Source organism: Ruditapes philippinarum, unplaced genomic scaffold (genome assembly GCF_026571515.1).
Source record: "Ruditapes philippinarum isolate M1 unplaced genomic scaffold, ASM2657151v2 ctg449_1_1_1_1, whole genome shotgun sequence".
Lineage (NCBI taxonomy): Eukaryota > Metazoa > Mollusca > Bivalvia > Venerida > Veneridae > Ruditapes > Ruditapes philippinarum.
This window is the reverse complement of record NW_026856871.1, coordinates 30,525-58,462: the sequence shown is the minus strand read 5'-3', so window position 1 is coordinate 58,462 and position 27,938 is coordinate 30,525. Positions and strand designations below refer to the sequence as shown.

Genomic DNA, 27,938 nt, shown 5'->3' with positions numbered 1-27,938 from the left:
TTCACAAACTAGTTCTGTGTGATTATCTTACATGATTGGCAGAGGTCCCATAACTCCTGTTATATTTTTACAGAGTAATACCCCTTTCCTTATATTTTAGCACAGAGAATAGTCGAGTGTGCTGTTGTACGGACACCTGTTAATTTCATATATTCACAAGAACTGTATTGATGCAACTCTATTACATGACAGATTAGATCAAAATGTACCATAAAAGATAATTTCATAAACTGTATAGCTGAAAACTAAGAGATTAAGAAATTTTTTCCCGTAAATTTCAGGTATTTTTACGAGAAACAGAGAAATTATTTATGGATGAGTGCCTTCATCAAGCTATAATGAAGCGTGTGATTGCTATACAAAGATGGGTGAAGACGAAAGTTGAGAGAAAAAATTACCTCCAGTTGCGGGAGAATACCATTATGTTACAGGTAAGAGGAAAATTAGCTTTAATTTAAACTGCAAATATGAGCCGCCTCACGACAAAACCAACATAGTGCGTTTGCTACCAACATGGATCCAGACCAGCCTGTGCATCCGCACAGTCTGATCAGGATCCATGCTGTTCGCTTTCAAACACTTTTACAAGTAGAGAAACTGAAAGCGAACCCATTATGTTGGTTTTGTCGTGACGCGGCTCATATGATTTTGTCACATACACAGTCAGAGATGAAGAAGAATAATTTAAAAAAAAACTTGTTTTGAATGAAAACTAAGTAATAATGAACACAAAATTAACCTGTCTAGGACAACACCTCTCAGCAACCACCAAAATCCTAAAAGTCTCTAAAAGTGTGCTACTGTGCAGAGGTTTAACTGTATTATAACTGTTATAATGATTTGCACTGTCCATTGGTTAAAATAGGAGGTATTTTGATATATAAAAAAAGAGTGAGACAAAAGCACCACACTAAATACCATATTCTGGTATATACCAGACATGGCGCTTGAATGATAAAATGCTAAAACCTTGCCCTTCACCCAACAGCATTAACTTTTAAAGGTCTTATTAAACTTTTCACACCGATTTATGTATGATAATGAATGACAAATGTTAGAATCAGCGGGAAAAAAAACGATATTTGTCTATTTTGTGATAATGACTTCTGCAAGCGTCTAGAGGTACTGCTCCAATCCTGTAACAAGTTAAATCCATAAAAAAAATGCTGAAGTAGCCAAGTGTGTTGGTATATTTGAATGTACAGACACTTAAAATTTATTTTGTGAATTTTTCTTTTAAAATAGTTTACTATCTTTGAAATCAATTTTTTTTTTTGTGTGTAGAAACATATACGACGGTTCCTAGCTCAACGACGGTTAGACATGGTCCGAGAAGCCGTCCTGATGATTCAGCGGTGGTATCGAGGCTCAACGGAAAGAAAGAAATACCATCTTGTACGCAGAAGTGCCATACGAATACAAGCTCATGTCAAAGGTCATCTGTGCCGAAAAAGGTTTGTTATTAAATACATGTATTGTGCTTTTTATTATGGTATATTTAAATAGGTTACTATTTGTAAAGTAGGAACTACGCATCGGTTACGTAACTCTGACCAAGTTTTGAAAATTTTTGTTTGTTTTTCTGTCTTTTTGCGACATTGTGCTGAAAGGTCACACCGAACATGGTTCAGTTGATCAGGGGCATCCATTGCTTTACAGGTAAAGAGTGTCCTTTAGTTACCTAGCAACAGAACAAAATAGTTGAATATTGTTGAAATTTGATCAGATGTTTGAATATTTGTATTAAGTAATATGAGTTGCACAAAATATACAAAAACTGCAGTAAAAATAAATGTCTTTCTGTTTATATTGAGAATTTATTTTTTAGGCTAGTATTTTCTCTGTTTATATTGAGAAATTATATTTTTTGGCTAGTATTTTTATTATACATGTAAACAATGTTATATATATTATGTACATGAATACATGTATGCGTTAAGTATTGATAGCTAATGTAACGATTAAACTTACATGTAGCTTGACCCTTGACCCTGCTGAATTTCTTAAATGGACCTGTCCAACTTACATTTTTGGAATGGTCCATTATCAGTTTTGGGGATATCAAGATGAAAATTTAAAGTTAGCCAGTCAACAGTAAAGGGACTGCATTCAGACTGCATGGATGTGCAGGCTGGCCTGGCTCTATACTGAAAACAAAGGCTGATCACGTAAGGTTCTTAAACAGGACAAGGGTCGAGTAAACCATGATAATTCATTTTTTTCATGGAAATTCATACTCTGAATATGAATTAAGATATTGTAAGAAAAACTTGTTTGAAATTTATGCTCAGTTTTAGTGTTTTTAAAGCAGAAATACAGAAGAACCTGATTAATGCAACTGCTTGTGGTTCTGAACAAAAATGGTCTTAATATTGGGGTGGTCTTAATTTCGGATTGTCTCTTAAAGTAATATTGGACAAATGGCGGCTTTTGGGGGCATGGTGTAAACATATGATAAAGTAATTTGTAAATTTTCCTGAATGAAAATGAAATTGTTAATATTCTTCATATAAAGCATGTTAAGTGTTACATACATCAGCATAGAAATGGCGATTTTAAAAAAAAGGTATGAATTTCCATGTGAAATATTATAACTTATGCCACATATGAACAGCATGTGCCTTAGTATATAGAAAATGCTTATTAATATATTTGCCAGTTCCCGCCATAGAGGCATGTGTGAGAAAAGCAGGTAGATAAATGAAACCTCGTTCACTGCTGTGCAAAACTAACATAATCTTGTTCTATATGTATTTTATACAGTCGACTCTCGTTATCTTGACATTGCGTTGTCTCGATTTTCCGCTGTCTCGATTTTTCATTGTCTTGATCAAATTTTGAAAAGTCACTATCTCTTCCCTTGATTGCCTTTATGAAGAATATTTGATTTTTTTTCTATCTCAACTTGTTAATATTGATTTGAACTTCGAATTTCAACAAGAAAACAATATTTTTACATAATAATCCTTTCTTTATTTATTTGCTGCTGTCCGCAGAGATTGGATAGTCACTTAATGGATGATTATCACTTTATAAAGTGCAATACAACTTACCATTTTTCACGTTTTTTTTCAAGTTCATTGTCTTGTGTTGATCATCATATGACTTATGTAAGTAATATGTTGATTGACGTAAATCAAATTAAGTCAAATTTATAATTTGGGGAAAACATTTTTTTATATCGCTATCCAAGTCAATGAAAGAGTATTAATATTCTTGATAAAACCTTCCTTATTGTTACCTAGTAGTCTGAAAAAAAATTGTCAGGAGTGCGAAGAAATTTTTCAATTTTTTGAAATTGAAGCACTGGTCAAAGAATCTAGAGAAAGGCTAAATTTACAATCTGGGAGTGTATCTTTGCCGACCTCATCTGAGAAATCACATTTTAATGTATTAAAAAGTTTTTATCTTGTCATAACAAAGAAAAAGGACAACTGGATATATAAATCAAGTTTCTGAGAAGGTCTATATCGATACAATTATCAAATACATTTATCTCTACATTTTGTAATGCCAACATTTTTGACAGACCCAAAGATTTCGAGATAATGAGAGTTTACTGTAGTCCTAGAAGATAATTCTCTTGCGCTGAGTCGAGGACAATTGTAGGAGTAACAATTGGTCTAAAAATAACTTTTACGTAAATTTGTGTGTTTGAGAATTGTGAGCATTTTTGAAAATTGGTCGTATAGTATAATGTATGTTATTGTTTTTATAATTCCCTGCATACAATAGTCCTGTGAGGAGAAGGTTTGTTCTTTATATACTTGTAGCATTGGTAAGAATCTTTTCGAGTGCCCAAAAATACATTTATTTTGTTATTATTTTTTTTATCAATTTACCCGTTTTCTGAGTTCATATCTATAAGTCTAACCGAACATACCTATTTAATATTCACAATCATTTTACAACAAAAGCAAAAGAGATAGTTTTGTGAAAATATGAAAGAAAATATGAAACAAATAAAGAAGTAAGAAAGTATGACAATATTTTTAGGCACTTTTAACAAACTTAGTTGGAATGTTATCTCTTACACTATCTGATATAGTTACTGTCTGAATGATAGCTGTTACAATGATCTGTCAGTATAGATCTAGGCCTGGTAGCACTATCATTGTCTACACTACTGACTACCTTATTTTCACTATTATGATATTGAATCCCTTCAATTAAAAATGCACTGTTCCAATGTGAATGTAAAGCAAGTTCCATTACACAATTATAGTAGGATTTCAGGTTATGTATTCTGTTAATTATTTATTGAGCACAGTATAATGATATAGTGATAAGAGGTTTTTATACATTGTTGAGTACAATACTGATTCTATCGGACTCAGCATAAAAACTGTATTGGCTCGAGGCTTTAGGGGAGTCAAATGCAGGTTTTGCAGCTCTGTTCAATAGAATCAGTATTGTTCTCAAGCATGTTAAATGACCTTTTTATTTCACACCACCTTTTTGACACTTTTTGACAGAACTTATATTTGATATGGATTTTTGGACTCTCAAAAATGAAAACGAGGGTACATGGAGTACAATATGCATTTGATGAAGACATTTTGGACTCTAAAACAATAATAATTGTTTAAAAAAAACAAAACCAAAAAAAAAACATCAACCAGTTATAACAGAAGAAATTGAATCAAAATTAAAAAGTCCATTATGTTGCATGCTATTAGAAAGATTTCTTTCTTTCTCTATTTAGAGGTATGATATGCCAATAGCCTAGCATTAAAACTTGAGTTGCCTATTCCTCCTGTATATAGCCCTACCATGAAAACAAAAAAATTACATGTACAATCTGTTCCTAAATTTCACCTGTATTGCTAAAGATTAATGATTAAATGAGCCGTGTCACGACAAAACCAACATAATGGGTTTGTGACCAGCATGGATCCAGACCAGCCTGCGCATCCGCGCAGTCTGATCAGGATCCATGCTGTTCGCTTACAAACCCTATTACAAGTAGTGATCTGAAAGCGAACAGCATGGATCCTGATCAGACTGTGCGGAGGCGCAGGCTGGTCTGGATCCATGCTGGTCGCAAACCCACTATGTTGGTTTTGTCATGGCACAGCTCAAATGATTAAAATACTTTAATGTATATCCTTTAAAAATACAAAATGTTCATGCAAGGAACCATGATCTCAATGTACAATGAATATGTATTATTTTTGGGTGGGGTTTGTTGGGGAGGAGGGGGAGGGTTAGGAACAGGTGTTCACTGGTGCTGCCATGTAAGCATGTAAGATCTACCCATTTTTGCTTTTTTGCTCTGGATTTCTGTATTTATTAGAGAATGTTGCACATTATATGCAATATATGCATGAAATAGACATTAATAGTTCTTGATTTCTTTTCTTAGAATTTCAGGAAGAAGAAAAATGTTTTTGTTTTTTTATACTTTGCATCCCATTTCATTTACCAGGTCTTGAAATTTGCTTCATAAGGTGTTCCTTGTTCGAAATATTTTTGTTTCTTTGAAGTTGTGTTCTAGATGGAAAATAGCTACATTTGTTAATTAGGTTTCCAAATATTGTATTTACCACCCAATATTATGATAACTCAGTACAGTCAAACCTGTATGAAATACAATCGTTTACAGAAAAAAAATAGTAAGAAAGACAATGATCTTGTTTGCTTATTGAGATATTCAAAACAAGCAAGGTCCATTAAGTATTGTTTTAACCTAAATGAATTGGTAAATATCGAATAAATTTTAGGTAATATCAAAATAAACTCAAAGCCACTATCGTCTTATTTCAAAAGTTTAAGTAATACCTATTTTACATAACTTTTTGTCATGTAAGATGGTGTTTTTCTAAATGTAGCGGTAAAGCTTCTTGCATACATGCGGAATAAGAATGATACATGATCCATAATTAAATTCATCTCAAGTTAGGGTAAAAGTAAAAACAAGTTTGACTGTATTGAACAACTAGAGTGTATAGTTATTATATATAATTATGTTTATTCAGAGCTAAAGTTATGTATCTATATCATCTTTAATATTAAGCACTGAAGAATAAGGTGATATTTAATTCTGAGGTAAAGGTTAGCACATGTTTAATTTTTGTTCATCATTAAAAGCTTATATGAGTACCATAATGTGCTCTTGATACTAAGAAAGTGTTTCTTTTTAGCATTAAAATATTGTGTTATTTTTCTGTAAAGATTTATTTCATAAAGAAACAGTGCTTGTCTGTTGGTGTCATTTGAGATTACTCCATTTCTATGACTTTATGCCCCCCACTTGCAGGGCGGGGATATAGATTTGAAGGTGGGGGATATAAATTTGAGAGCAGGTGATATAAATTTGAGAGCAGGGGATATAGATATGAGTGTAGGAGATATAGATCTAAGAGCAGGGGATATAGATCTAAGAGCAGGGGATATAGATATGAGAGCAGGGGATATAGATTTGAGAGCAGGGGATATAGATCTGAGAGCATGGGATATAGATCAAAGAGCAGGGGATATAGATTTGAGAGTGGGGGATATAGATTTACCTTAGTCTTGCTGTCCCACTGTCCTGCTGTCTGTAGACTGAAAAAAAAAAACATTAGAATATGTGGGCTTTCGTGTTCTGTAGACACATTTCTCACTTAATAAATTGCATGAAGTTTTGAAGAAAATCATACAATACTACTGGACTTTCTAACCTCTCTTTAAGTTTAATATAATAATAAGCACTATATTGTCACCTTAGTGCAGTAAAAGGTCAAGTCCTTCTAAATTAAATAGGAGTTAACCAGTTATTGCACTGAGATGACGTAATATGCACTTACATGAAAGATACACAAGTCTATCCGAGTCAAAGTCGTATTGGGTCTTAGTAACAATGTGCGATTGAAAATTTAAATTAACAGTACTATAAATATGCTTTTATTCTTTAAAAGTTATTGTCGTCATGTTTAAATCCCATCTGATCTGAACACTTCCATGCTGTATGTTGAATAGATAAAAACAGTTTCTTAATGGTTCGGCTTAATTATTATTTCAGATTTAGGGAGATCGAGGCCGATTTACGACGACAGAAAGCAGAGCGCGAGGCAATCAAGCAGGCGGAGGACATGCACTCGTCAACCAGCGACGAGGGAGTACTCATCAAAGATAACAGTGCCGACGAGCTTGAACTTCACACAGGACAATATCAACGTAGAGATTCTGAAGAGTAAGTTACTTAGTTCCCCTTATTTATGATACAAATTAGTTGATTTAATAGGGGAATATAATATCTTATGAGTGCTTGCTGTAGATTTAGTATAGTCACATGATTGTTTTTCCAGGGTTTATATTGTGCTGCCTGTAGTTGCCTTGATTTTTGGGTTGGGGTGGGGGAAATCCAAAATTCCTGTGTCAGAAAGAATTATGCTTGTATGTTTCCTTATAATCAATGGAATTGCACATGTACAAAGTCATTGCTACATGGATAAAATTCTTTGAGAATCAATCTTAACATTTTAGACACAGCATAATTTTACCGTTTATAGTATTTAACAATAATCTTTCATTAGATACAACTGTATAAAAAAAATACGGGTGGCAAAATAAATTTTCCCAATTGCCCAAGTTGTCCCAAATATGTACGGACAAGTGAATTTTTTTTTCAGAATTTACTTTAATAAATATCAGGACAGTATGGACAGGTAAAAAAAAATGCTTCAGATAAAACGAACAAGTATTTTTAGCCAAAATAAAATTTTGCAGGCCCTGTAATTCCTATATGTGATGGATAGTTGACTTGTTGCAAAAGTTATTATAGTGTCAAGATAGGAGGTACTGTAAGAAAATTATATTTGTGTGTGTTTTTGAGTTTCTTTATACTCGCCACCGGTTGCCCATATGGGCGAGTCCTCCAGATTTTAGATTTTTTGAGAATAGTGCAAGATACAGATACTGAAAGATGCCCCAATTCCAGAAGCTACTCGTTCTCTAGCATTCTTAAGTGTTTAAGTACTTATACACAAGACCTCGATTGAAGTCTCATCCTAAAGACTGATCAGTAATTTTATTTTGCCAGTCTGGGAATCAAACCCACAATGTGGAGATTAGAATTATGGTGCTCTTACTGATTGAGCTATGCCGGCTAGCTTATAATTATATAATAAGGTGAAATATATGTTACAGGAGCAGTGGTATACTAGATGACTCCGAGTCGGACACCGTGTCAGAGGCTAAAAGCCGAGGTGGCGACTCTGTATGCTCCCCACCAGCCACACCCACTAGTCAGGGCCCGGAGATCAATATTGAAAGCCTGCCGGGCTCCAAAGATCGGTTCCTCACTGATACCAACAGGATCTCAAAGTATGTGTGTTAAGCAGTAATTTTGAGGAAGATAATTAGAAATAGTTGCACCAAGTGAATTTTTAATGATTGCTGAATCAGATGTCAGTTATGAATTATTTTGAAGTAAATAGATTGCATATATTCATAAACTGATTTCTGCTAAATTTATATAATGGATTTGGCCTGCTTTGCATTTGGAACAGTCCATTCAAAGTTAAGGGGATTTATCAAAATACAAAAATTGAGCCACCAACATTATTATATAATTTGATACACTGGTGCCTATGTTTGGCTTAAAGGGGCATCATGGGTATTTTTATGCAAGAATAGGTTTTATTTTGCCATGTTGGAATATGAAGTTGATTCATTTATGACCTTTAAACCTTCAAGGTCAAACGTTTTAGAAATCCGTGGAAATTTCATTATATCTTGAAGATAAGGCAAATATACAACAATTTTCTGTTTTGCATAAAAGTCACTTGGTTTAATTTCGTTTTGTATGTATTAATTCCTTCTGCTTTGACAGGGTACATGACTTGGCGAGAAGGTTTCAATCCCCAGAAGGTTCTTCACCTGATGTGAGTATAACATGTTACACAGCAAGGCTCTGTATGTTTGGCACCTTTGTCGAGAATGATACGTCATTCTTAACTTTGTTTAAAGTTAATATTTCTATATTGAATTTTTTTCCCTTCACATTATAGTATATGACTTTATTTTGAATATTAACAGAATATTGTGATTTTCACAAGCACCATCATTTTTTTCCCCCTGAAGTTTTGCACCAGTCAGTTGTAAGCCTCCATCCCTTGGGCATTGTGGGGAATAGTTGGGGAAAATTAGCCCAGTTTTTATTTTGCATATGCCCAAAATGTGATAAGCTTTGTTTTGGTGTCAAAATAGCTTTGGATATTTCAAATTTTCAATGCTGGGGCATTTAACAAGGGATTTTGCCATATTGACGGTCACTGCAGGGAGAGGCCTTTATAAGAGCTATGATAATCCAAAAGGGAAAAGTCCCCACAATTCCCCTGGGACTGGGGCTACAATTGACAGGTGCATTTTGTTCAATCTTTTCTGTCATTGACTCTGCCTTTGTATTACCAGTTAAAGTATAGAAGGGTATGTAAAAATGAGCTGTTTAAAATGTTCTTTTAAAAAATGTGTTGAATGTAAGAAGCAAAATAATCCTTTTAGTGAAGTAATGCAGCAACTTAACCAAAGTTTTTTCTTGATTGGCTTTAAAAAGTCTCTCATATGCTTTTTAGATAACCGTGAACTATGGACAGTCTTGTTGTTAATTTAATGTGATAGATATTTATTTTGGTAGAAACTGTTCTATTTTCCTTGATGTATTTAGTTGTTTTGATACGACAGATAGTTTAAGATTTTATTTTCCCGTAAAATCTTTTTTAGCTGGCTGTTTAATTACGCTGTTCACTGCTCTGTTGCTTATAGTTTCCTGTTACCATAGCAACCTGAAAAAAAAACCCATTATTTTTACCATAGCAACCTGAAAGAAACATTATTTTTACCATAGCAACCTGAAAGAAACATTATTTTTACCATAGCAACCTGAAAGAACATTATTTTTATCATAGCAACCTTAAGGAATATTGATTTTAACATAGCAACCTAAAAAAACATAGTTTTTATCATACCTACGTGAAAGAAAATTATTTTTAATAAAGCAACCCGACAGAAACATTTTTTTTTTGGTCATAACCACCAGAGAGAACATTGATTGAACACTCAAGTTCTCCATAGATTGGCACTAAGAGGCATTAAGGATTTTTTGGAGAACATACGAAAAGATTGATTATTTTTATAACATCAGTTTGTCAAATATTTTTTGCATTAGTCGTACAGTGCGATATCTTAAAACAAGCATGTTCAGTTCTAATGCTAGATACAACAATTGCTAGAATTATTCCATATTGGCATAAGTCTATTTTAAATGCAATGCTAGCATATTTCCTCAATTGCCAATAGTTTCTTGCTTACATAATACCTTGCTAGCATAATTCCATAATACCTTGTTAGCATAATACCTTGCTAGCATAATACCTTGCTAGCATAATTCCTCAATGCCATGCTAGCATAATTCCTTGCTTACATAATACCTTGCTAGCATAATTCCATAATACCTTGCTAGCATAATTCCTCAATGCCATGTTAGCATAATTCCTCACTGCAATGCTAGCATAATTCCTTGCTTACATAATACCTTGCTAGCATAATTCCATTATTCAATGCTAGCATAAATCTGTTCTTGTATTGGTATTTATATACCAATATATATTATATATATTGTTGGACTAGTATTAGGTAGAGTTTACACTGGTGTCACTGCTGAAATTCTGAAAATAATTAGTTTAATCCCAAAGGAAATAGCTGGGTTAAATTTAAACTTTAGACTTTGTCTTATTAATACAAAAGGTTTCTGTATGTTAAACAAATAGTGGGTGTTGTACAGTACAAAATTTCTTCTGTAACTTTTTTTTTGAAAAGAGTTTTTTGTCAACATTTCATAACTTTGTATCATCTTTGGTTTAAAATATATTTAGTCCAATACCTGTTTAACACAGTGGTTGTTTATAAGCAAACAAGTGTGTCAATTTGAATCATCCTTTTTCTGCTTTGGCTGTAACAAAATGTTTTGTTGCTTATTTTCTTTTGTTTTAACCCCTTAAACCTGCTGGAAACAAAGTGATCAGCCTTTGCCACCAGTATAGAACCAGGCCAGCCTGCACATCCGTGTAGTCTGCACCAGGCTCTATACTGTTGGCAGCTCAATTTTTTGTATTTTGATACTGAATTCCCTTTAACTTTGAATCGACTGTTCCAAATTCTGAACAGGACAAGTCCATTTAACAAATTCAGCAGGTCATAGGTTTAAAGGATTTAGGAAATAATCATTTAATCTTTTCTATTGGGAATCAGTTGATTATGATAGAAAAAAAAAACATTGAAAAACAAACAAACAAAATTCAGCAAAACCATAAAAAATGGATATTTTTTATACATTATGTAATAAATAAGGATGAAACTGCAAAAATAGACCAGGTAGGGCATTTTAAAATTATTAAAGGGCGTAAATCACTTAATATATTAAAACAAGTACTGTTTGAAAAGGTTTGCTTTTTGAAAAGATCAATACAAGAATTTTGTGTTTTGAATTTGAGCTCAATAAAATGTTCACTTGAGAAAGTTTGAGTAGCTAGTGCAAAAAAGTTGTTTTGTTTGCCTTTATTTCACTTGAGTTATAGCCCTTTAGCACGAAAAATCCTCATTTTGTAGGCTTGCTTCCTACTGCATGCATTTGTTCTCCTTTTAATCCTGTTAGCTGTGCACGATTGAAAATAAACACCCTCATCAGCATGTTCTGTTTTGTTTGAAGTTTGATTTAATGAAAAATAAAAGCTGGAAAAAAAAACTATATTAATCTATTAAATGAATTAATAAGCTAATGTATCTCAGTAGTTTTGACTGTAGACATTTTTAACTCTGAAAAATTTTATATAAAGATGGATTGTACTTTTTAACGCCCCCACCACTACATAGGGAGGAGCATAATGTTTATAGATTTGCCCTTGTCTGTCCGTCCGTTACGCTGTCTGTTAGTAGACTGACAAAATGATGGAATATGGGACATCTTAAGACCATTTCAATATTTGAAATCAAATTTCACATATCATTAGATTATCTTATATATTTTTTCTTCAAAACGATGCATGCATCCTTTATACAGTCATATTAGATTTCACTTTAGACCTTACAAGATAAGACAAGAGCTTTGTGTGTAAAATCTATATATATCTATATCCTAGATTGAGAAATTAACTTGAAATTCTTTTCTTGAATCATCGAATTAACACATGATTATATAACATTATCTATATGTATGTCAAATTTCTATCTTTTTATTTTCCACGTTAACACGGGGATGTGATCGAGTATAATTGATATGTAATCCCTATTTTTATGTTTTTTTCTTCTCTTGATGTATATAATGGCATGTATTACTCCAGGACGTCGATGGTCGACCCTCACCTGACATCATTTATGTTCCACGGGGATCGTCTGCTAGAAAAAGGCCGCCTAAAATGTCACCCGCTCCTTTAGCGAAGCAGGAGTCATTCTCAGACCTGGTGTGTGTGACTTTCATGTTGTGTGCTTTTAATGAGACACTGTTCTTATAATGAAGTTTCCGATGCGGAAATTGTAATTCTGACTGAATATTTTTAGAAATTTCAAGTTTCAACTCAAAGATGATAATGAAACAAAGTGTCCATTGAGTAAATGCATTTAAAAAGGGGAGGGGTAATCCTAATGTCCATTGAAATTGGTCATAAATTGGAAGTTTTGGCAAAACATGCCACATAATTGGTAATGAAACACTTAAAGAAGGACATTAATTGTTTTATCTTGATTGGTTATGATATTTGGACTTGAAAAATTGGCATGATTTATAATGAAGTAAAGTTTCCAGTGTCCAAGAACATGGTTAAAGGTTCCACTTTAAAGTGTTCAATGGATTAAAGTCTCGACTTGATCAGATTTCAGGTTCCTGCTTTTATGAAGCAAAATTGGTCTTGAAGGCGAAATGATTAAATGAAGATTACATTTAAAATAAAACTGGCATTATTGTACATGGCATGGCTGTTCCATATAACTTTAAATGAATTACAAATTACAAGAAGTTTTTGACTTGAAAAAGGGTAAATTTATTCATAGACTGAAATTAACCCACCATTTCTACATTTAGGGTTGGGATCGAAAGATATACAGGAAATATGTTTTTTACTGGAAATATGCTTTAAAGTGAAACTTCATTTAAGAATCAGAGGTCATTGGTTCCATGCTTTATATATTCTCTGATACAGAATCTTGTTTGCATGATGACCTTTATCCTGCTTTTGTTCAGTTTTCTCTTTATATTTACAAAAGTTTGTTATGGTTATATTTGGTTGAGACAATTTTATTTTTTCTTATTGTTTGATATCAATTTGTTTTTGTTCTAAATGTTTTTCGGCTCTTTGTTTTAGGTTTTGAATATTTTTATTTTAATGTAAAAGAAAGATACATGTAGATTATTTCTACAATATAATGGGTGTTCATTTGGGAAGGAATGGAAAATATCACAATAAAGATGAGTTTGGACAATTGTATTATGTTGATAAAAAGCAAAAAGAATGGCATTTAAGGAAAAAGAATTGCATTTTAGGGAAAAGAATGTCATAAGAAAAAGAATGGGATTTAAAAACTATCTTTTCTTCTAAATGCAGAGAAAAATATTGCTTATAAGATAATTTCTTCACAGAATTTGCAGTGTTTTAGACACTTGAGCTTGGAAGCTGCACACTTCCAGATTTATGCTAATTAGTCCCCTACCGGTTTAACCGGAGGGGACTTTAGGTTTACCCTCCGTCCGTCTGTCCGTCTGTCTGTCCGTCTGTCAGTCCGTCAGTCCGTCCGTCCACAAAACTGGATCCCGCGATAACGCAAAAAGTACTGAAAATATTTTTATGAAACTTGATATATGGATAGATGGCAGTATGGAGATTATGCACGTCTTTTTTTTTTCCTCCTATGTTGAAAATTCTGGTTGCTATGGCAACAAATAGTCTGAAAATATGGCAAATTTAACACATAAACTGGATCCAGTGATAACTCAAAAAGTACTGAAAATATTTTTATGAAACTTGAAATATGGGTAGATGGCAGTCTGGAGATTATGCACATATTTTTCTTTTCTTCCTATGTTGAAAATTCTGGTTGCTATGGCAACAAATAGCCTGAATTTCAAGATTTCTGATTTAAATTTTTCAGCTTTTTCACTATATGTTCTTTATTTCTTAAGGTGTTTACTTCAAACTTTAAATAATAAGTTTCTGGTCATCAACCACATCATATGTGACAAGGTTTATAACTCTAGCACAAAAAATATCAGTATTACCTCCCTTGAACTTAGATTTTTTTAGGGGAAAAAATGTTGTCTTTTTTAAATAACTTCTTTATTTCCTAATGTATCTACTTCAAACTTCATATATATGTTTCTTATTATCACTCGACATTTTTTGAGAAGGTTAAATACTCTAGCAAGACTATTTCCAGAATTATGTCCCCCTTGAACTTAGATTTTTTTCGAGAAACTGGTATTTTCACTCCAACTTCTTCATTCCTTATAGGATTTACTTTAAAATCCCACATCGTAATAATATGACAAGGTTGTATAAACATAATTTCCTTACTAAGCATGGAAACTTAACACATTACTGTGATATAGACAAACTTATTTTATTATGTTTTGTGGTTGATATTTTCAAATACAGACTTCATCCTCAAATTCATTATAAATGGCAATACACAGGAGTGTATGACAATTAAAGAACTTTTTGAGGGACCGGTAGGGGACTACTGTATTGCCCGCAATACTATCAAATGCTTGTTTGTTCATGAAACTTCAGTGTTTTAGTTAGTACATATAGTGAATCAAGAACAAATATTAAAGTTAAATAAACTTAAATAAGACATTAACAATCAGCAAAATATTTTTAATTTGACAATATGAAAAAAATGTCATTTACAGGGTAAGGATATTGGAATGGAAAAAATAAATTAACCCTTTGTCTGCCGGCAAGAACTGTATCTACCTATTTGACCAATGCCGACCAAGATCATACGGCAAGTCCGCAGGGTTGTCATTAAGAGTCGGCAAGAGGCCAAAATGACTGTCTCAAATGCATTTTGAGTCACCTCAAAAATTAAGAAAACACACTTTGTTGTTACAATATATGGTGAAAAAAGTGATTATTCCCGCATGTCAAAAAGTTAGCGACTTTCAAATTCAAGACATTTTGTATGAGGAAATATTAGCTTATCTTGCAAGGGTTAATGACAGGTTGGTTGATATTTACATTACAGGTAATTTTATAGAGATTTTTGTCAATTTGGAAAATTTGCCAATATTTCTGCGTCGCTAATTTAACCCCTTTAACAGTATACTCCTAAAATCTTGAGGTGTGCAGCTTAGAATTCAAACAGAGAAAAAGAGTTTCTTCAAGCCTTGTTTTATGTAGATTCAAGCCTTGTTTTATGTAGATTCTTTCTGCTTGATAATCTGTAAGAAAAAAAAGAAATCGAGGGTGTGAAACTTTTGTTAAAATAAAAAAAGACAACAAAAACTTATGAAGGTATGAAATATTAACACGTATTTGTCCTGCAGACTGATCTTGTTGATGGCCAGCTTGTATTTGTAAGTATGACCAATCAAAACCCTCGTCTCATCTTACCCATCCTACTTTAAAACACAACAACAACTGTGATTGGAGTATAATCCTTCTAACTGAGTGTCTACCTTGGATGTGTTGTGTCTCTCATTATTATACATCTTTTTGTAGAAATGTTCACATCTGCAAATTTTTTTCTCCCCCATTTGGAGTCATGCTTACATGTGTTTGTTGTTTTAACCACTTTTTCTTGCATTCCAGGTGTAATGCTGTTCTGTGTTTTGTACTAACACCTGTATGTGTGTGTTGCAACTCCTGTGTTGTCTGTAGATATAATTATACCTTCTGTGTTATATGCTGTGTTCTAACACTGATCTTCGATGTATCTATCCCATCATTCCATTATATAATTATGTAGTGAATCTGTTGTGGATAAACTAGTCAAATTAAGCATCTTGAAAACACCAACACATATTATATTCTTTGAGCTATGAATATTTATATTTCATTTGGACTTTTCGAGTATAAGTGATTAATGTGTCCAAATTTCTAGTAAAAATGTATTCCGGAAATGCTTCTTATTGAATACCTTTATAAATCTCCTATTTTCACCTATCATAATTATAGTCCTCTTCTCCTTGAACATTTATGAGTCTTTCATGTAAACAAACAAGTAAATGAAAACTATTAAAGGGACTCCACTGAGGTTTTCTTGACATGATAGACCTGGAATTTTTTTAAGGTTTAATTACCATTTGCTGTAGGTCTGGACCAATAACTGGTGTGAAAAATTTCAGATATAAAAAGAAAAGAGTTCAAATGCTTTTTCTCAAAATAAAGCTGGAATAGCAAAAAATACAATTTTCAATTAAATTCTTAGTATATTTCTCTATGATCTTTTGCATATTGTTTCTGTGTTAAGTACTTTAGTTGATCTAAGTGTATTAGGTTTTTAGGCTTTTGGTCCTTACCAAGGTTCTTTTAAAGTTTAAATATGTTTTTAGGCTTTCGGACATCAGAGGAGTTCCTTTAAAGTTGATGTTTTTTAGGCTTTTTGGACCTCAGAGGAGTTGCTTTAAGCCTTAATCTCCTGCACCAGCATAGAGCCAGGTTAGCCTGCAGGTTCAGGGTTAACATGCATAGGTCAAGGTCATAGGTCAAGGTCACACCTCATTGGTGGAGATGTGTTTATTGAGGATGTTTTCTTCCATCAAACAACAAAATACTACTTGCACAAATTGTAATATTATAGTTATACTGGTAGATTAAACTTCTAGATTAAGTTTAGAAATGCACTATGTAGTATAGTCTTAAAAGCTTTCATAATAATTAAATGTATTTATTTCAGGCATTTTTTTATTTATTTGTATAAAAGAAGTGACTCAATTTTATTCCTTATTGATAATATTACGGCTTATTATGATATTTTAATAGTCCTAGAAAAACATATTTTCCTTGCTTGCCTTTAATGCTAGCACTAGTCCAAGTATCTTTTAATAGATTTCATGGTATAAACGAATGACACATTAAATAAATAATAGCTTATCTTTGGAAAATAGGACTGGAAACAGTGATCAGTGTGTCGTATTCATGTTTTATTTATCACAGCCCACATCATAAGAACATTCATAAAATATCAAAACCTATATTGTATTCAAAATGAGTGACTGTCATAGAACATCTAAGCATATTGATTAAATATTAAAACCTATATCGTATTCAAAATTAGACTGTCGTAGAACATCTAAGTATATTGGTAAAATAATAAAACCTATATCGTATTCAAAATGAGTGACTGTCATAGAACATCTAAGTGTATTGATAAAATATTAAAACCTATATCGTATTCAAAATGAGTGACTGTCATAGAACATCTAAGTATATTGATAAAATATTAAAACCTATATCGTATTCAAAATGAGAGACTGTCATAGAACATCTAAGCATATTGATAAAATATTAAAAATTTTAAAACCAATATGGTATTAACAATGAAATAGTGTTATAGATCATCTAAGCATACTGATACAATGGCACAGCTCATATCATATATACTCATTAATTCAATATCACATCTTCTATTATAAGAAAATTGAAAAAGTATCACAGTCACATCATAAGCACACAGCCCATATCATTTGCACAAAGGTATTGTGTCACAGCCCATATTTAAAGTGTCACAGTCCATAATTATCAAACTTTCAAGTGTCACAGCCCATATCATAATATGCTTATTGATAATATTTTACAGCCCATATCATTAGTTCAATTTTGTAATGTCACAATTCATCTCATAAGTTCAATGATATTGTGTCACAGTCCATATCATGAGTTCATCGATAGAATGTCAGAGTTAATATCATTAGTTTTTCAATGAAAGAATGTCACAGACTGAGTCCATTTATTAAGATCATTTTCAAAATGTAGCATTGATATAGATTTTTTAGGGTATAGAAAAATTGACTTGCCAGAAATGATGATAATTTTTTTTTCAATGACCTGTATTAAACTTACTGAGGTTTTACAAAATTTATATTTATATGTATAATTTATATATATATATGGAGCTGTCATGTATTTGTATCATAGGATTCACCAACAACTGCTGAACCCAGACCGTCGCAGCTTTCTCCGGACAAACTTCAACTGGTCGATGATATTTTGAAGAAACCTCGCAGTCACACGGGCGAGAGTCTTCACGTGTCTGCCGAGGACGTGTCGAAGAGTCCGTTCCGACGTGTCATGAAGGGAGCGAAACACTTAGTTGGTACGATCATTGTATAATATTTCGTCAATTCATATTGATTAAATTTAAGATATTTATTGTAATTAATTTTGATTTTTGATACGGGGAGTAGTATTATTTAATTTGAATGGTGCACTTTCATTTATTTGATTTTATTCACCAAAGCTTTGAATGACTATTATTTGTATATCAATGCTTTTTGCGCTTTCGAGATAAGAAAAATGCACAGTGATGCTTTTCGATAAGGGAATTATTTATAATATTATAATTTAAATCAGGGATAGGCTTATATTGCTTTCTTAAGGATTATTTTTAATGTATTATACACGAAATTCAGTCCAGCATTTTTCTATGTATGTTACCACAGCTAGTCAAGAAAATTTACGTGAAACTAAGAGTTATCCATGTGTACCCGAGAGCTCTACGTTAAAACGTAAGATGTCATTCTCGTCTACGTTATTCAGACGCACAAAATCGTCGATAAAAATGCTGCGAGATATGAATCGTGAGTTTAGAGCTCTGTGCAATGTCTGATGTCTCTATTTTAGAGAATTCTCACAAGAATGGCTCTCCTGTATTCCGTTACTGAAAACAAATCTGGTTGCCGTTTCAACTGCATCCAAACTGCCTTCACTGTGTACACGATCAAGATTTCATATGTGTATAAGGGATATAGAATGCATTATTTGATATTTCAAAAAATTTCTTTAACAAAAAAAAAGGGGGGGGTGGGCAGAATAAATGAAGTCTTGCTTTTAAAATCTAAAACTGTTGATGATTTAAAAAACAATGTGATTTGTTATTCTTCAAAGTAATTTGATGCTTATTTAAATTTAATTTTTTTTAAAGGAATGAAATCAGATGTAATAAATGTTTATGATTTAAATCGATTAATTTAATAAGCATTGATTGGGGCGTTCGTGGCTGAGTGGTTAAGGTTGTTGACTTCAAACCACTTGCCCCTTGAAGCTGTGGGTTCGAATCCTGATTTCATGTGAGGAAGCTATCCAACTAGCTTACAGAATGTCGGTGGTTCTACTCTGGTGCCTGTTTGTCCCTGAAATAATGCACGGAAAGGGCACCTGAGGTCTTTCTCAACAAGTAAAGCTGGAAAGTCGCCATATGACCTATACTGTGTCAGTGTGATGTAAAACCCAATCAAACAAACAAACAAGCATTGATTGAATTTCAATTAAAACTATTCCAGTGGAGGAAAAAAATACTGTAAGGCTTGGATTTTTTGCAGATTTCTGTAAATTGCCATATACATAACGCAGTTCTCATACATACAATTTTGATAAATATTTAGATAATGCCATTAAATACATATAGTCTTACCCTGACACTGCTGGGACCGAAATTGCCAAACCCTACACCACCAGTATATAGCCAGGCCAGCCTGCTTGTCTGTGCATTGTGACCTGTGCCCGAGGTTATAAAACCTTTGTCTAAGATCAGGCTCGGATATCAGGATTTCATTGGTGAATACACATTCTGCATTGGTTTTCTGACCAATCCAATACCAGAGATCTGAGTTCGGGCTTGGAGAATTTATTTATAACCATTGACCGAGGCTCTAGACTGTTTGCTACTCAGGTTGAGTGTATGGCATAGAAAACCCCTTTTCCAACTGATGTAATGTTCCAAGTTCAAAGCAAGAAGAGTCTATTTTACAAATTCAGCAGTGTAGGAGTTTATATGGGTAGAATTTTTTTTTTTAAATTTAAAAAAAAACAACAACATCAAAAACAGCGTAAATGGATGGAAATCAATTTATTTTTAGCAAGACAGCATATGTTTTTAACAGGTGATTATAATTATAGTAAATGCTCGTATACACATACATGTATGAAATCTTTATCTTTTCCAATAATATTGCCTCATTGTAATGAATTGAATGGCTTCTGTTGTTTTTTTTACAATAACGTGAGACTGATTTTCATGCCGACACTATACCCACTGACTCTTTTTCTCTTCCAGAAAAAATATCTGTAGTTTATTTAAAGATAGATATTCATTATAGAAAAGATTTTCTTCTTACTATTAATGATATGATAATATAAGTGAGTGTCGTCTGATTTCTAATCCGGAGGTCGCAGGTTTGTTCTTGGTGCAAGGTGAAATTGGTCTATTTTCACAAGTTCTCAGACATGGCGTCTAATAATAATTTGTGTCTCAATGCTGATTCAGAAAATTTGTGGGAAAAATAGTCGGTCACTTGCGCTGAAACTGGTTATTATTGGTTAGTTTAGTTATTTAGGAAAGCCACTTAGGTGGACCGACTACCGAGATATGGTCAAAGATGTGTTAAAAACTAAACAAACAGATCTGTCCATTTTTCCCAAGTTGGAAAAAATGTATCTATCATCATCCATACTTATCTGTTTTATAGTTTGGACAGTCCATCTTCATTTGTATGATTCTATTTAAAAGTTTTGTGAGTCCATCCATGTTGAAGTTTTGGTACTTAATTCTTCCTTTGGGTCAGAATTCTTCCTTTGGGTCAGACAGTCTCCAAATAAAGTTAGACCACTCTTGATATTGAGTCCCTTTCTCAGTTTAGGATAGCCCATTGTAATTTGGTTAATTCAATATCAGGGTGGTCTATACAAGATTTTTATGCTCCCCGAAAAAATTTCGGGGGAGCATATAGTCGCCGCCTTGTCCGTCCGTCCGTCCATCCGTCCGTCCGTCCGTCCGTCCGTCCGTCCGTCCGTCCCCTTTTCTTGTCCGGGACATAACTTTGAAACAACAAGAGGTATCAACATGAAACTTTGTAGGTAGATAGATCTCATTGAGTAGGTGTGCAGTGCACAAGAACCGTAACTCTGCCTTGCCTAATTTTTGAATTATTCCCCTTTGTTTATTTTTACACTTTGAACTTTGTCCGGGACATAACTCTAAAAGTATAAGAGGTATCAACATGAAACTTTGTAGGTAGATAGATCTCATTGAGTAGAAGTGCAGTGCACAAGAACCGTAACTCTGCCTTGCCTAATTTTTGAATTATCCCCCTTTGTTTATTTTACACTTTGAACTTTGTCCAGGACATAACTCTAAAAGTATAAGAGGTATCAACATGAAACTTTGTAGGTAGATAGATCTCATTGAGTAGGTGTGCAGTGCACAAGAACGGTAACTCTGCCTTGCCTAATTTTTGAATTACCCCCCTTTGTTTATTTTACACTTTGAAATTTGTCCGGGACATAACTCTAAAAGTATAAGAGGTATCAACATGAAACTTTGCAGGTAGATAGATCTCATTGAGTAGAAGTGCAGTGCACAAGAACCTTAACTCTGCCTTGCCTAATTTTTGAATTATCCCCCTTTGTTTATTTTACACTTTGAACTTTGTCCAGGACATAACTCTAAAAGTATAAGAGGTATCAACATGAAACTTTGTAGGTAGATAGATCTCATTGAATAGGTGTGCAGTGCACAAGAACTGTAACTCTGCCTTGCCTAATTTTTGAATTATCCCCCTTTGTTTATTTTACACTTTGAAATTTGTCCGGGACATAACTCTAAAAGTATAAGAGGTATCAACATGAAACTTTGTAGGTAGATAGTTCTCATTGAGTAGGTATGCAGTGCACAAGAACCGTAACTCTGCCTTTGTTTAATTTTTGAATTATCCCCCTTTGTTTATTTTACACTTTGAACTTTGTCCGGGACATAACTCTAAAAGTATAAGAGGTATCAACATGAAACTTTGTAGGTATATAGATCTCATTGAGTAGGTGTGTGCAGTGAACAAGAACCTTAACTCTGCCTTGCCTAATTTTTTAATTATCCCCCTTTGTTTATTTTTTACACTTTGAACTTTGTCCGGGACATATTTCTTAATGTATAAGAGATATCAACATGAAACTTTGTAGGTAGATAGATCTCATTGAGTAAGTTTGCAGTGCACAAGAACTGTAACACTGTCTTGCCTTCTTTTGTAGTTATTGCCCTTTGTTCATTTTGACACTTTGAACTTTGTCTGGGACATTATTCTAAAATTATAAGAGATATCAACATGAAACTTTGTAGATAGATAGGTCTCATTGGGTGGAAGTGCAGTGCTTAAGAATCATTACTCTGCCTTGCCTTATTTTGAAGTAATTGCCCTTTGTTTATTTTTACTTTTTGACTTTTGTCCTGGACATTACTTTAAAACTATTAGAGATATCAACATGAAACTTTGTAGGTAGCTAGATATAATTGGATAGAACTGCAACGCTTCAAGAACCTAAACAAAGCCTGGTGTAATTTTGGAGTTATTGCCCTTTGTTCATTTTTTTTATACTTTCCTGTGTCCAGAACCTTCTCGGGGAGCATCACCCGGTTCAACCGGTTCTTGTTTTATTAAATTCTATTTTCAAAGCCAACAATGTTGGAAAGGCTAGGGCATTTTTTTCATTGTCAATGGACACTATATGTTGAGCATATAGTAGAGTCACAGATAGTATTTTTGATGATTTGTGTCTTGTTTGATTTATAACTTTTTTGCCATTCTGTAGAACAGTATATGGTAACTTTGCACAGATATTTTGTTTATTGAGAGAACGATTCATATTTGTAAGTATGTCAAGGTCATTTTTTGGAGGTTATTTAAGGTCAAGTTGATGTCATATGAATTGACCCATATCTCTTTCTATAGTATCCTTCATAAAGTACACCTACATACACCAAATCTAAAGTCAAGGTCAAATTTACAGGTATAAGGTCAAAATCATTATCTGAAGGTCATGTGATTAGTAATAATTATTTCTAATGGAAATGTTATGATTTAAAAAACATTTTAAGAAAGGGTTTAAACATATAAATATCCCTGTCTTCTACTGTACATATCTGATTCAAGACATTTGTTCCGACTTTTGTATGCTGGAGAATGTATAACATTCTGCGCTTCTGTTTCAAATATGCCAAATTGTTAATGCAAGATTTATTGGACCTTAGCCAGCATGCTATCTGATACACTTTATATATGCAACTTGAATAAATGCATTTTAAAAGCATTCTAAGTTTATAAAAGAATATAACATGAATATTAATGTATTTTTTTTTTATGACGAAAGAAACATGTGAATTTTCATTTAATGTAATTGTGCTTGACATTGATTTTGGTACTGTGAGTGACCATATTTTCCTTTAACAGCTTTTTTTTGTAGTATAGCATTATTTTGATTTTGTCCTTGCTTTAGGAAGGCTTTAATTGCCCTAAAATTACTTGAGGTATATTAAGAAAAAAGTTGAAATATGTTCGACTTTATCAAGACTTTATGATACAAATTTAATTTAATTGCATTCTTAAGTTTTATATATAAATTTATCACATACCTGTGCTGCTTATATGTTTCCATAAAAATGGTATTGCACAGTCGTGCATATATTTTGATGTGACATCATTTTCATTATATAAACATAGTGTTAAGACGCTCTAAATGTTAGCGATCTACTATAGGCGTGCCAGTGAATTTTAAAAATTTTTTTTCACTTAAATGATCTTTATTTTTGGTATGTGATAAATAGAATATTTAATTTGTGTAAGCTTGTTACTAAATTTATTGAACTCGTTTAATAAAATAATACAACCCTCGCCAGAGACTCGCATATTTAATTCTATAAAATTTAGTTTTTAATTATTCAAGCTTTACTACAATTTATTAACTTGTTTAATCAACATATACATTCGCCAAGATGCATATTATTTATTCAGCTTGTTCATAAATTCAGTATTAACTTACATCATTTATTCTTAGGGGATTTACATATGATGCATATATCATAATTGACAAACAGCTAATTTAAATTAATAGAGTTAATCATTATGCACTTTGAATAATGTTATTTCTTTTACTCTTGTCTAAACAGCCATGTTTGTGTAGAGTGAGATATTTGTGAATGCTTGGTTTTTAACCCTTAACCTGCTGGAATGGAATCTTGTTAGCCATCACCACCAGTATAGAGCCAGGCTGGCTTGCACATCCGTGAAGTCTGACCAGGCTTTACACTGATGGCTAACTAACTATAAGCTTTTATTTCAATGTTATCTCCCCAAGATTGATAGCGAACACTGAGGTCCAAAACCGTGAAAACCAGTAATTTCTTTTCATAGATCAGCTGAGGCACTTACAACAGAAATATAATTCTGTAGAATATAATTAAGAATTATGCTTAGAAATAAATTGAAAATGTATTTTTGAGCAATTTTTATCCTGATTGCAACACTTTTAAATTTTGGTCATTTTAAACAATAAAAATAGCTATTTTGGGAATACCGAGTAAGCGAATGATCTGAAATTTTGCACACAAGTTATTGGTCTAGACCAACATCAATTGAAACATTAATCTCGAAAAATTATTTCCAGTCGTTTTATGACAAAATACCTCAGTGGAGTCCCTTTAAAAGCAGGAAAATAATTGGTAAGAAATTCAGCAAGTTAAGGGTTAAAAAATGGCTTGACATGATATGAATGAATAGTATTTGTAAGTGTTGTACTATATTTTATACAGGTGGACAGCGCAAGAAGAAAGACTCTCAAGCTGAGGACAGTGACGAGGACCCCGAGCATTCACCCGTGTCAAAACATATGCAAAATAGTAAGTATATAACTCAAAATACAGAAGTAGGTAATGGAAAGTGTTCCGATTCTTGGTATTGTAAATTTAAAGAAAATAAAGTTTTCATTTGTGGATATAGGTTAATAGAATTTAAGTGGACCAATTTAAGCCTGCCCAGTTCATGACATGTTCTGGATATTTTATAGAGACATTATGCACATCCAAGTGTTAATGATAATGGCTTCTATAAGCTTCTGCTTTCGGCCAAAATCTAAAATTATTGTTATGTTGCTGTTTACACATGTACAAATATTCTATATAAAATATGTTTAAACCAAGTGTAAATGGTCAGTGAAAAGGTAAACACTTAAAAGAACTTGGCATTTTGCCGTAATTGTGTTCAATTTCATACATTTAGGTTAAAAAAATAATAATTCATGTGACCAAAGGACATTTCTGAAAATTTTGTTCAGAATGTGTTGGTAATTCTCGATTCTTAAAAACAGTGGGGTAGTAATTTTATAACAAGTCGCGATTGATCTCCGTTAGTGAAGATGTGATGTTGATGTATAACTTTTAAAGAAAAGGTGTGACCTGAAGCCCTGTGTAAACATTGAAAAAACTGTAAACTCAAGATATACACTCAGTATTGATTTGCTGTAGAAATTCAGAAATTTGAAAAATACTTGAGCTTGGGGGGGGGGGGGGGTGAAAATTTCAAAACTTTATTTACTGTCTACTTTATATTATATGAACTGTCATAATTTGGTTAATAACATTTTCTTTTTTGTAAATAAATCAAGTTCCAGCTGGAGCAGTATCTGTTCTTCCACATTTTACCAGCATGCCATTATCCCCTAAATCCCCGGTCAAAGATGAGAACGTATTCTCAGGAGACGATCAGGAGGAAAAGAAATCTATACAGAAGAAAAGACGTACTCGGAAAGGGGAGAAAGATAAAGAGAATCGACCAATCGAAGTGCAGAGGGGCTGGAATGTTGCCAAAACTTCACAGTGGCAATACCCGGAGGAATTTGTGATTACGGAAACTTATGAACTACAATTTCTAGACGAGTTCATCGGTAGAAAGGTGAGTTTTACAGGCTTGGACATTTAAATGAAGATAATACAGCAAGACGGTATATTTGTGTAACATTAACACCCCTTAACATCTTATTTCAGTAATTTTATATAATGTACAGAATTATAGGTTAATTGGTGTTGTGCATACTCTTTTCTGATTTGTTGGTTTTGATAGAAACTTCATTGTAAAAATGAAGAGTAATGACCCCCTGAAAGATATTGACCCTTGGACTTTCACTCATTAAAATTTTTAGCTCAATATATTGATGTGGGAAAGAATAAATGTTATAAGTTGAATCTCAAAATTTCCATTGTTAGCCGCGTTTGAATTAAAATTTCCTGTACAATATACATGCATTGTATCTGTTTATTTTAGGTGAATGAGTTGGTGAAAGACACTGGGAAAAAGGAGTCCCAGTTTGATATTGTGTTCAAAAAATGTCTCAAGTCATTCCATACAGAATTGAAGAGTATTCTCTCATTGTCCTTGCAGGTAAGATTAAATGTGTATGTATGTGTGTGTGTGTGTGTGTGTGTGTATGTGTGTAGGTATACTTGTAACAAGACTGTTTCTGATTTCTGCATAGCAATGTCAAAAAAGAAGGTAGACATTTTGACGAGACGAACATTTTTTTATCAGAGGCTCTATTTGCAGGTTGCTAGGGTCAAACCACTTAGCTCCATACAGTACAAGTGTCAGATTTGTAATCCAGGTGTGGCGGGTTCGATCCTTGAGCAAGGCAAAATATTTTTGACATTTGATCTCAAACATCGGTTCAAATGTTTTTTTTTGTCTCTCATAACCTATTCAGAAATCATGTGGGATAAGTATATGGTCACTAGTAAAGAAATTTAATTGGTTATTACTGGTTAGTTAACCAGTAGAGCCAGTAGGTGGACATACTGTCCGGATAATTATGTTAAAAAAATGTGCTAAAATTAACTTAAACACACTGTATTTTACTGTGTTTGTAGAAAACAGAAAATTAAAATGACAATGAATATGAGTGTTGTTTTTTTTGTGTGTGTAAGTTGACATTGTTATATTTATGTGTAAGAAATAAATGAATGACATTTTCACAAATCATGCAAATTTATAAAATTGAAAAATTCTAATTTACCCATTTCTTTATTCATTTTTCAGAAGGAAGGGTCATGTGAGACCTGTAATATTAAATATCGTGATTTATTTGCAATGTTTGAATCAACGATGAGGGGAACGTGTGAAGAGCAGAAAGTGGACTCTGAATTCCCAGTGACTATATGTATAAATGCATTCCGAGGTTATCTAGATGAATTTAGAAATGGTGTAAATAGTAAAAAGAAGGATAGTAAATTTAAAAAGAAAAAAGAAAGACCAAATAGAAGAGATAACAAGAAAAAGGATATTATAGTAAGTTCGTTCATTTAATTTAATTTAACCTCGACAAGAACTGATTTTTGTGTTTTAATTTAATTTGATTTAACCTCAACCATCACTAAGTCTTTTGCATTATGATTGTTAATGTAATGTAAGTGTTGAATTTATATTTTTCCCAATTATCTCCCCTTTATGCGCACTTGAAAAATGGAAAATTCAGTACTAACTGGTTAGTTATCCAGGAAAGTTAGTTTGGTAGAATAACCCCTAAAATACAACAAAATGTGTTGAAAATCAGTATTAAAATAGAGAAGAAGGAAAAAATTGAACTTTTTTATGTACAGCTTTTTTTATTTTTAAAAGCAACACTGTTTTAATAAACTATTTCCCAATTATTTTTTTTTCAGGAATTACAAGGCCATAAATTTTCCCAAGTGCAATTTGGAATTCCAACATTCTGTGAATTGTGTTCAAATATTATATGGATCATGGAGAAAGGTCATGTGTGCCAAAGTAAGTTTTGATGAACTTTTCTTAAAATTGCATTGGAGACTTCGTTTTAAGCTGTAGTTTTTATGTCTTTTATTTTTAACAATAAATTTAGCCAAAAAACATTTTAAAAACAAATATGTTGGGGTTAAAAATTTTATTTTTATCCACTAGTCTGAAAATTTTATTT

The 27,938-nt window shown here is 32.7% G+C and overlaps 1 protein-coding gene across 1 annotated transcript in view; it reads left to right on the top strand.

Moving 5' to 3' along the window:
* The window catches only part of LOC132747972 (unconventional myosin-IXAa-like), a 118,499-nt gene that overhangs the window by 67,818 nt on the left and 22,743 nt on the right, over positions 1–27,938 (top strand). The window contains exons 20-34 of the mRNA XM_060737508.1: positions 282–431; positions 1,285–1,454; positions 2,660–2,692; positions 7,004–7,174; positions 8,131–8,307; positions 8,816–8,867; positions 12,321–12,440; positions 15,518–15,547; positions 18,111–18,288; positions 18,635–18,772; positions 24,769–24,855; positions 25,620–25,906; positions 26,276–26,392; positions 27,044–27,292; positions 27,667–27,772. Of these exons, the coding sequence (XP_060593491.1) occupies positions 282–431; positions 1,285–1,454; positions 2,660–2,692; positions 7,004–7,174; positions 8,131–8,307; positions 8,816–8,867; positions 12,321–12,440; positions 15,518–15,547; positions 18,111–18,288; positions 18,635–18,772; positions 24,769–24,855; positions 25,620–25,906; positions 26,276–26,392; positions 27,044–27,292; positions 27,667–27,772 (2,065 nt within the window). The remainder of the gene's footprint in view (positions 1–281; positions 432–1,284; positions 1,455–2,659; positions 2,693–7,003; positions 7,175–8,130; positions 8,308–8,815; positions 8,868–12,320; positions 12,441–15,517; positions 15,548–18,110; positions 18,289–18,634; positions 18,773–24,768; positions 24,856–25,619; positions 25,907–26,275; positions 26,393–27,043; positions 27,293–27,666; positions 27,773–27,938) is intronic.